Source organism: Leptonychotes weddellii, chromosome 1 (genome assembly GCF_054177405.1).
Source record: "Leptonychotes weddellii isolate Sample4059 chromosome 1, ASM5417740v2, whole genome shotgun sequence".
In the NCBI taxonomy this organism is placed as follows: domain Eukaryota; kingdom Metazoa; phylum Chordata; class Mammalia; order Carnivora; family Phocidae; genus Leptonychotes; species Leptonychotes weddellii.
Window position 1 is genome coordinate 75,105,554 of NC_138369.1, and position 11,249 is coordinate 75,116,802.

The 11,249-nt window shown below is 39.2% G+C and overlaps 1 protein-coding gene across 2 annotated transcripts in view; it reads left to right on the forward strand.

The window, feature by feature from the left end:
- The window catches only part of COL6A5 (collagen type VI alpha 5 chain), a 90,362-nt gene that overhangs the window by 75,554 nt on the left and 3,559 nt on the right, over positions 1–11,249 (forward strand). The window contains exons 35-37 of one of the 2 annotated variants that reach the window (XM_081826183.1): positions 701–1,390; positions 2,762–2,858; positions 3,594–3,832. The exons of the other annotated variant lie outside the window; for it this stretch is intronic. Coding sequence (XP_081682309.1) covers positions 701–1,390; positions 2,762–2,858; positions 3,594–3,832 — 1,026 coding nt within the window. The remainder of the gene's footprint in view (positions 1–700; positions 1,391–2,761; positions 2,859–3,593; positions 3,833–11,249) is intronic. 2 annotated transcript variants of the gene reach the window in all.

Consider the following 11,249-nt stretch of genomic DNA (forward strand, 5'->3'; position numbering starts at 1 on the left):
AAAATAGCCAAACTAAACAGTGTGCTTAGTAATGGTGATGACTTACAACATGGTGCAAGCTCCTTATTTTGTCCTGGGCCAATAAACAGTTTGCAGAGTGGCACCTTAAGTACCAACATCTTAGAGTATTTAAGTTCTTACACAGAGTTTGGATTCTAAAGTCAGCATTTATACTTGCTCTCATGACATCACACTATGGTACATATTTTGAACATGTGTATAAAGGTATATGTGTTTGTGACATCAACAAATATGACTTTGACATAGATACTTTTCTCTTAGAGCCGCTGCATAATAATTAGATCTCATGCAAATGTGTACTTCAAATTTTGTAATCATGTGGAGTGCACTAAAAATAGTTATATGTTTCTCATCTTACATATGAAAATAGCTAGAGGATCAATCAGTCCTTTGACAAGGATCTGAAATAGGCTAGGAAATATGTTTCTTTTCGCATGATAGCACCTGTTGAATGCCAGTGGTTTCCCATGCAGTGTGTAGAGACATATTTAGAGAATGCATCTGGGAACAAGTACTGTAATTGATTTATGTTGTCTGCCATGGTTATGGGAATAAAGCATGGCAAAATCCCAAGATGTGTATTGGTCATCCTTGGCTAGGAGTTTTAAGTAATTTTAGCCTTCTTTTAGCCAAGTTCAGCCTTCTACTAAAAAGAGTGACTTGAGCTGTTCTATTGCAGGACATGAAAACCATGGCAGAAAAGAAGAACCAGGTCTTACTAATGAACCTGGAGATACCTCTCTTCAAGAATATTACATGGATGTGGCTTTCCTCATAGATGCTTCCCGAAGAATAGGAAATGATGAGTTTAAGGAAGTGAAAGCTTTTCTAATCTCAGTGCTTGATTACTTTCACATTGCCCCAGACCCACTGACCTCCATGTTAGGAGACAGAGTGGCAGTCCTGAGCTATTCTCCTCCAGGCTATATGCCCAACAGTGAAGAATGCCCTGTCTACCTGGAATTTGATTTGGTTACTTACAGCAGTATATTCCAAATGAAACATCATCTCCAAGACTCTTTTCAGCAGCTCAATGGAGATGTTTTTATTGGCCATGCTCTGCAGTGGACAGTTGACAATGTGTTTGTAGGAACCCCCAACCTGAGGAAAAACAAAGTTATCTTTGTTATATCTGCTGGCGAAACCAACCCCTTAGACAAGGAAGTCTTAAGAAATGTAGCGCTGAGAGCCAAGTGTCAGGGCTACTCCATATTTGTGTTTTCCTTTGGTCCTATACACAATGACAAGGAATTAGAAGAATTAGCCAGCCACCCACTGGATCATCACTTAGTCCAGCTTGGCAGAACCCACAAGCCAGATTTGAACTATATCACCAAGTTTGTCAAGCCATTTGTTCATTTAATCAGACGTAAGTCATTAAACATTTTCTCTTCTATTGCTTTTGCAGTAGATTTAATGTCTCTGTGTACAATCCACCAATTGGCTTAGTAATAAATCCTTACTTCAGTGGTGAGTGGTATAGTCTAAGGTGTGAGTAGGAGGCAGTGAGAAAACCAGAGAAAAATATCAGGTCTTATTGACCTTGAACTTTACTGCTGCACTGTCAAGGTCTTTGCCAGAAAACCCCCATGTAGGTAGAAAGTGTTTTTTAACCCTAATCTGTTTACTATGTACTTGGTACTATGTACCAACTTCTTTAAATGGATTATATCATTTAATCCTCAGTACAGCCCTCAAAGGAAAGTACTAGTATCTCCATTTTACAAGTGAGAAAACTAAGGTTCAGAGACATTAAATAAATTGCTCAAAAGCTTAGTTTGAGAGTTGGCAAATTCTAGACTCAGCCTCATGCATTCTGAACCCAGAGCTGTGCTCCTGCTCTTTAAACCATATTTCAATTCCTATACCCTTAACAAGGTACACTGCTGTAATCAGTAATACCCCACTACCATCACCCTCCATCTACTCCAGGACTTCTGTTTTATCTTTCATTGTAAATTACCTTTGGTTATGACTTTAATTCTTTTGAGCCATGGGCATGAATCTCTTCTAGAGCATTTGTCCCAGACAACTGGCTCAGGCATAGCCAAGCAGGGTTTTAAGGGTGTCTTTTTATAGTGGGGCTTTGAGAGTGACTGCCCCAGCCTCTGTCCATGAGTTGCAATTTTAGACATGGGTATAGTAGTATACCTGAGAGCTTGTGACATCAAGCAAATTCTGGCCTGTGCTGGGATTAGGAGTGAGGCAGAGGCCACATTGAATAGTTATTTGCAGCTCCTGAGAGTTTACCAAGAAATAACAGAGATGCAGATTTGCTGCCACTCACAAAGCCCCAGGGCTCATGTAACCCTCAGGAATTTTGGAAATCAAGATTTATATGTATCGTAGCAGGCTTGTCACTTGCAAAAAAAAAATGATGTCTTCTTCCAACCCTAAGATAAATAGGGCAGACAATTACAATAGCTCAATGTGTCTTCTGAAAAGATCTTCCTTTTAGAGGAATAGAAATAGATGTTAGAAGGGATTGAAAGATGTCCTTGAATTGTATCACAAGCCTGTGAAATACAGAGCTTGAGAATTTTTGACTCAATCACTGCTGTATCTCATTGACTTTGCCAATGAGGTATTGCAAATATCAGAGGGTGCCTACTTTGCCGAGTACCTTATAAAATTAATTTCCTCTTGAAGACACCTCCAACCACAGGAAAAGATGAACTGACTTTGGGCAATAGAATATAGAAGGGTAACATTTAGATTAACCAGCCCACTCTTTCTCCAGGTGCCATCAACAAATATCCCCCTGCAGATCTGAGACCCCAGTGTGTTAACATCACCTCTCCCAATCCAGAGAACGTTGGCTCAGGAAACAATGTATTGTGAGTTGGCAAATTCACAGTTTGGGTAATACTACAGTTGGAAACAGTCCTTATAAAAATAATTTGAAATGAATGGTGCTTTAGTGTTCAGGATGCAAGTTTGGTTGGGATGTAGGTGTGTGTGTGTGTGTGTGTGTATGTGTGTGTGTAAAATACTCCTGGTTTGTGATGACTCACAGATCTGGAGTTAATAGCAGATAGAATATGACCCATATTAGAAAGAACCATGTTCCCATTTCTGTAGATTTATGAAAAAAAAAAAAGGCTCTTTGTAATACCTTATATAACACCACTCTAATATTGGGTACTGCCAAAACAGAAAACTTATAACATCAAATGTTAGGTACCACAATTTTAGAGCAGAAGAAAAGCCAAAAGATAAAAAATGGCAAAAGCAACGAAAACATTTGCCATTTAAAAAACAGAACCCATATAAAGACTGGTAAGAAGGATTCTTTTATGTTTGATTTTGCAAAGTACAACCCTAAGTACTCAATAAAAATTCAGTGGTGAAAATAAGATTGCTTTGGAGTCCTAAACCACTGATACAACATTCTAATTTCCCTTTGGAATATTAAAAAATTGCCCCTGAGTCAGATTTCATCCACAAACTATTTGGACTATTCCAATCACATGCATAAAATTTATTGCTGTTCTGTATCTGCCTGTATTTACATTTAATTCTGCAAGGGGCTTGGCTAATGTATTTTTCATCTCTTTTCTCTGTCACCTTAGCTTTATTCCTGAGGTGTATAAAATAGAGGCAGGAAACAGTGAGCTGTTTGATGAATTTGATTCCCAGGAGCAGCATTTCTTTGTATTAGGGAACAATCCTAGTAATGGTTCTGAGACTGCTACTGATTTGATCCAAAAGTTATACATGCTCTTTTCAACTGGAGAACTGATGAACGATAAAGAAGAGGCACATTCAGAAGAAATGCTAGCTCTAGCAGATGGTAAACAAGATAAAAAAGGTAACCTTGGATACAATAGAATTGAAGACCCTGAAGTACTTTTGTTTGGATTTTCCCCTGGTGGAAGATGAGCAAGGATAACTCACTGGGACAGGTAGAAATGACAGGATAGAAGTGCCTATCATCTAGGGCTGCAAGGGGTTCCCAAAATGAGGAGGCAAACAAGATATAACTGTAGAAAGGCAAAAAAGGGAGTCAATGGTGTTGACAAAACCAGAACTGAAAGTAGGTATAGATGTTTGGTGTGGGGTCAGGGAATGGAGACAGGAGAGGGATGAGAACAAGGACCACACAGGTCCTGAGTAAGCAAGCAGAGCCCTGCATCCCTGTGCAAAATGCAGGGGGGGAGGAGCTATGCAACAAGCCTCCAGTGTTTGAGGGTCTGCATTCTCCCTTAGTAACCTAGGCTTTCCTGCTCTGAGATGTGCGCTTCTAGCTGGTGCCTGGAATGGACAAGGCTGCTGTGGTTTTGAGACTTCTTTGGAGGCTGAGGGCAGCTTCTTAGGCAATGTGAAGAGATGGTTCTGGACCTACAACTAAAGGGAAAATGGAAGATGGGGAAAAGGAAGCTATAGTAGGCTCTAGAGTAGCTATTCACAATTTTTGCTGTGTATCAAAACTGTATGGGAAATTATTTTAAAATCAATATTCTTGGGTGTCTACTAAAGCTGAAAGTACACATATACTATAACTAGCAACTTTAATGTATATTCTCAACAGAAAAATATATATTCATCAAAAGTTATGTACTAAAATATTCATAACAGCACTTTTGTAGTGGCCCCAAAGTGGAAAAAAAATGCCCAACAGCAGGTATGATAAATAAATTTTGGCAAGATTATATAATGAAATACCATGTATGTATGCAGTATATATGTACAATGCTATGTAAGTATGTAATATACATCAACACTTCATATATACATCTATACTCTATGTATTAGATATGGGTATAATTGTAGGTATAGCTAGTATATAGATATTGAACAAGATCAGCAAAATGATGGAAAATAGGAGAGATGAGGATAGAGGAAATATAGAAAAATATAGAAAGGGGAGAGAAGTGTAAGAAAAGGAAAATCAAATATAAATACAATGAAATATCTGGTTCCAATCAAGATGGACTAAGCCTACTTTAGCCTCAAGATGGACTAAGCCGATACTGCCTCTCTCTCCCACTGATTACAACTGAGAACTCTGGAGAAAATACAAAAAGCAACCACCTGAGATCTCTGAAAGGTAACAAAAAGCAGATTTTAGTGAAGTTTCTCATTTTCTTTTCTGTTTTCTTTTGTGGCTTTGTGCTGAGGGCAGACCCCAGTCCTGAACTGTGTGATGGCAGTGGGGTAGGAGGCTAAAACTCAGTAGAAACCTCATATTTCTGGGCAGAAGAACTAGGAAAAGGGGCCCTTGTTTGTCAGTGAGGTGGTGGAAGAAATCCCCATTTTCCCTCTCTTTCCTCTCATGGTTTTTTTTTTTTAAAGATTTTATTTATTTGACAGAGCACAAGAAAGCACAGAAGCAGGGGGAGAGGCAGAGGGAGAAGGAGAAGCAGGGTCCCTACTGAGCAGGGAGCCTGATATGGGGGCTCGATCCTAGGACCCCAAGATCATGACCTGAGCCAAAGGCAGATGCTTAACCAGCTGAGCCACCCAGGCACCCCTCCTCTCACTATTTCACCCACTGTTTTGCTCTGAAGGTGGGCACAGTTTGGAGCTAAGTAGAAAACTAACTAGCTAAAACTAAAGGGAAACCCTGTTTTTCTGGCCAGAGGAACTAGGAAGAGAGGCCCTGTTGCCCAGCATGTGGGGGTAGCCCCAGAGAGAAGAGAACTGGAGAAGGGGATCCTATAGTTCTAATTATGGGAGCTGCATATGCCCTGGGCTCTCCACTAATCTGTGCATGGATGGGGAAGATCCAGGACAGGAAGATCCAGGACAGGCTTTGGACATTAAACTGAGGATGGAACCACTGCCCACAGGAGGTAACACAGCACTTGCATTCTGAACCTACCAGGTTAATTGTCTGCTGACAAAAAAAATTAAAATTCTACACAGAATCATACTAGAATTTAGAGTCTATACAATATAATATTCAAAATGTTCAGGATAAAATCTAAAATTAGACAGCATACAGAGAACCAGAAGATGTGAACTATTCTCAAAGGAAAAGACAACCAACAGACAAAGCCATTGAAGCAGCTATGATAACTCTACTCCATGAGATAAAGGCAAACAACTTGAAATGAACAGAAAGACATTCTCAGCAGAAATGTGTGGTGATGGGCACTGGGTGTTATATGTAACTAATGAATCATTTAACACTACATCTAAAACAGGGTGCCTGGGTGGCTCAGTCAGTTAAGTGTCTGCCTTCGGCTCAAGTCATGATCCCAGGGTCCTGGGATCGAGCCCTGCATCAGACTCCCTGCTCAGCGGGGAGCCTGCTTCTCCTCTGCCTGCCATTCGCCCTGCTTGTGCTTGCACTCTCTCTCTCTTGCTCGCTCTCTCACTCACTCTGTGTCAAATAAATTTTAAAAATCTTTAAAACAAACAAACACCACATCAAAAACTAATGATGTACTAAATGTTGGCTAATTGAACATAATAAAAAAAAAGAAACATAGACATAATGAAACAGGAACTGAAAGGAAATTTTAGAAGTGAAAAAATATACAGTGTCTCAAATTAAAAAAAAAAAAATCATTGGACAGCCTCAAAAGCAGAAGGAAGATGACAGAGGAAAGAGTCAGTGAACTTGAAGATATGTTAATTATATGATCTGAAAGGGATTTTTGAAGATGAACAGAACCTTGAAGACTTATAAAATAATATCAGAAGGCCAACATTTGTTTCATTGGCGTTCTAGAAGGAAAGTAGAAAGAAAAGGAAGTTAGATTCAGTTAGAAGAAAATGTATATTTGAGGAAATTATGGACAAAAAATTCCCAAATTAGTAGAAGATATAACTTTACAGAGTTTAAAACCCCACTCAAGATATATCATTAACTGCTGAAAACAGAAAAGAAAAATCTTGAAGCAGCTAGAGAAAATCTACATATTACAAAAGAAGGGAACAATTCTTCAAATGATGGTAGATTTCTCATCAGAGCATGGAGGATGAAAGACAGTGAAACATCTTTTTCTTTCACATACTGAAATCAAAGAACTCGGAACACAGAATTTTATATCCAGTGAACATAGCCCTCTGGAATGAGGGCAAAATAAAGACATTTCTAGATAAAGGAAAACTAAGAGGATTTGTTGCAACAGACATGTGCTAAAGGAAAGCAGTGATGGGAGAACCAGGCAGTTGGGGTAAGGCCAAATGACTAAGGACCAGACAGCTGAGAGAACATACTGAGGAGGGGATCCAAGAGGGAAATCAAGGAGGGGATTGGAAAGGGAGACTGGTTGAATGAGACAAAGTGGCATGTACCAGCTGCAGCTCACCCATGTACAGAGCCATATTATCTATAAGATAATTTCATATAAATGATCCCATTGAGTTCCCTCCAAAACCCTGTGTAGGAGACAGGAAATAATACCCCTCATATTTGGCTGGAGAAACTGAAGCTCAAATAGGTTTAGTGCCTTTCTGGGACTTGACCCTGGTCTGGCAGGTCCTGATTTAGTGTGCTTTCCCAATACTGGAAGAAGGAATCCGATCTGAGATAGAGAGGGTGGATGTAGGAGGGGTTATCTTATTCAGCTCAGGCTACCATAACAAATGCCATAGACTGGGGGGCTTAAACACAGTAATTTATTTTCTCATGGTTCTGGAGGCTGGGAAGACCAAGATCAGGGCACAAGCCAGTGTGGTTTCTAATGAGGGCTCTCTTTCTGGCTTGCAGACAACCACCTTCTTGCTGTTTTCACGTGGTGGAGATGGTCCTAGTGTCCCTTCTTCTTCTAAGGTCACCACTTTTATCAGATCATGTCTCTATCCTTAAGACCTCATTTAACCTTAGTCACCTTCTTAAAGGCCCTATATCCAATATAGTCATGTGCAGGATAGGACTTCAACATATGAATTTGGGGGCACACAATTCAGTCCACAGCAGGGCATATAATTAACAACATAATCACAGGAAGGAACCCTATAAATCCAGCATTTCCCAAGCTTGTCTCTGCATTATAATGACCTGGGTGTTTGTTGACAATTTCACAGTCCAGCTCACATTTCACATCACTTAGGTCATATTCTCTGGGAGTGAGACACAGACATCCATTTTTTTTTTTGAAGCCCCAGAGAAATTCCAATGTGCATATACATTTGAAAAACACTGCTATAAATTTCTATTCAATCAGTCCTGTTAGATATCTTGAGGTGAGATGGCTGCTGAAAATGATAAGGTTGGTAATTCAAAAGGATTATCAAGTGAGCATTACCGAGACCTTTCTTGTTTGTTATTATTCTTCCAAATTTCTTTCTGCCAGAAGTTTTCTCCATTTTTCTACTTAATTATATATCCTACATCTAGAAGTCTCTTTACTCATTTCCCTCTGAAAGTTCTAGCCAACAACTTGATTTGGTGACATTTGGCCAGCTCTGTTCCTTGAAGTCAGTCTGAGTCTCTTTAGGAAATGTTAGTTTGGCTTCTTTCTTGGAACCATGGAAGATTAGAATTTGAAACTGGAATGACTTTAGAAATCAGTGAGTTGTCCTGTATCTTTTTATAGATAAGGAAATGGAAGCTGCAGACATCTAAAAATGTCTTACCAAAGAATATTCACAGCACCTGATCCAACACCATTTTGTCACAAAGATTTATACCCTACAATTATGTTTATAGAACACAAATTCACCTTAAAGTTAATCCATGGAAAAAGGATAATATAATCTTTATCTGAAAAAAAATCATTATCTGGGTTGTTGAAAGGTTGGAGATGATACATATGAAGGTCAAAATACACACTGTGCTTGGTACATAATCAGCTAGTATTATCCTACACGAATGATCTAAGTCTGGTAATACATTTGACAATTAAAAATAAAAATCCATTGTGAAGAATGATCAGCCCTAATATGCTTATGTTTGTTTTCCCAAAGAGAGTGGGTCTTTCTTTTTGCCTGTTCATTTTTCTGATGTTTTGATTTTATCCATCAACTTAATTTACAGATTATTTTGCTCATTATAATGAACATTTGCAAGATTTTAATGTGAATTATTAAAAAGTATAGCTGTATTCCTTTTCCCATTATGCCAATTTAGGGCTTGTTTCTTTGTCTTTATTTTTCTAATATCAAGTGCCATGTTTCTCGAAGTGTGGTCCCTGGACCATCACATCAGTAACATCTAGGAAGTCATTGGAAATGCAGATCCTTGAATCCTACCAAAGACCTGCTGAATCAGAAACTCTAGGGTTGGGGCCCTCCACATGATTCTGATGCAGGCGAGAGTTTGAGAGCCACTGACCTAGTGTTACAAATATTGAGCCTAAATGAGTCTTCTTTAATGGGAGTCCTTTCGTTAAATATTAATAGGTAATTGGGAGGAAAATTTTCCTGTAAAACACTGATAAGTAGGTATCATTTTTGCAGGACTTCTCATGCCTTTATTGGGCTAATCTTCATTGTGATTCTGAGAGGGGCTATAGTCAAACCACTATGACCACAGAATCTTGTATCAGGGAACATCTTATTGGATTAGTATTTTACAGAAACCACTTTGGGAAGCAGTAGTTGAAAGAGTGAATCCAGGGATCACTGGATGGGGACATGGATTTGACTCCTATTTCTGCAGTTACTGGTCATGTGATCATAGGCACATTACTTTGTCTTTCCGAGCTTCCGTTTCCCTATCTGTAAAATGGACATAATAATAGAGCCTACATTGTAGGGTAATGTGGTCACTAAACAGATGTGAAGTGCTTTAAACAGCACTTTACATAGAGTGAAAGCTTAATACATGTTAGCTATTATTTAAAATTATGATGATGATGACGGTGATGCCAGTGATGATGACAAATGACATTAGAGTTGATGGCCATGGTGGAAAGAATGCCAGATTGGGAATGAGGAGATCTGGATGCTAATTTTGGTTCTGTCACCAACTAACTTTGTGATCTCAAATAGTCACCTGATTGCCTTAGTCTTCAACTTTCTTATTTGTGTAATGAGGAGCTTGGGAAGGCTAGTGTTTTTCATACTGAGAGACCCACAGACTTCCCAGGGCAAGGATTTCTAAAAATTAGTCTGTCTAAAGGACTCTGTCTACCTGAGAATGTCTCTATCTGAGGAATCATGGAGGGTCTCCTTTCCTGTATCCCCTTTTACAAATGCTCCCCCACCTCATGCAAAAAAAAAAAAAAAGGCATATTTCTCAGCCATCCTTTTTTTTTTAAGATTTTATTTTTAAGTAATCTCTACACCCAACGTGGGGCTCGAACTCACAACCCTGAGATCAAGAGTTGCATGTTCTTCCAACTGAGCCAGCTAGGCATCCCTTTCTCAGCCATTCTGAATCTGATTATGTGCTTTTCCCAAATGTAAACCCTCCTAGGGAGGCACAGGATAGGGGGTGGGGAGCATGTTGTCAAACAAGGAGTTATTTTAAATACTGGATCTGCAGGCCTCCTTTAAGCCTTCAGGTCTTTCCCATCCTGTACATGTTTCTGTTAAGGAAGAAATGTGTTGCTAGAAATGAGGTATTTGAACTCATGTTTGGATGTTTTGAATTCAGGTATATTATAGAGTGAGGATGGTAGGAGTGATGATAAGTCTCATTTAGTAATCTGGCCTGTTCCATTCCCTGATCTTGGCAAAAGATACATCTCTTCTAAGCGCGAAATCCGTGAGAACAAAGCAAAGAGCCTATAAGTGAAGTATCGATGGACAGCAAGCGTTGTTTCATCAGGCCAAAAAAATCATAGCAAAACCCTTAATCATTTACCTATCTTGGAATGGAATCATAAGTAAGATGTCATCACAGAGACCCTCAGTAACATACTTATTTCGATTGGAAGACCAAATCTCCCAACTGAAAGAGATGTTGATTGGTTTTACTGTAAGGACTAGTTCTGCTAATTAGGCTATATTGGGGGATATGTCCCATTAAGAGAATGAGCTAAGTTGGAGCAGCAAAATTCTGAAGAAAAAATATATAAAACAGATCATAAGAAATATTATTATTTTTTTAAATTTTATTATGTTATGTTGGTCACCATACAATACATCATTAGTTTTTGATGTGGTGATCCACGATCCATTGTTTTCGTATAACACCCAGTGCTCCATGCAGTACGTGCCCTCCTTAATACCCATCACCAGGCTAACCAATCCCCTCTCCCCCCTCCCCTCTAAAACCCTGTTTGTTTCTCAGAGTCCATAGTCTCTCATGGTTCATCTCTCCCTCCAATTCCCCCCCTCTCATTTTTCCCTTCCTTCTCCTAATGTCCTCCATGCTATTCCTTATG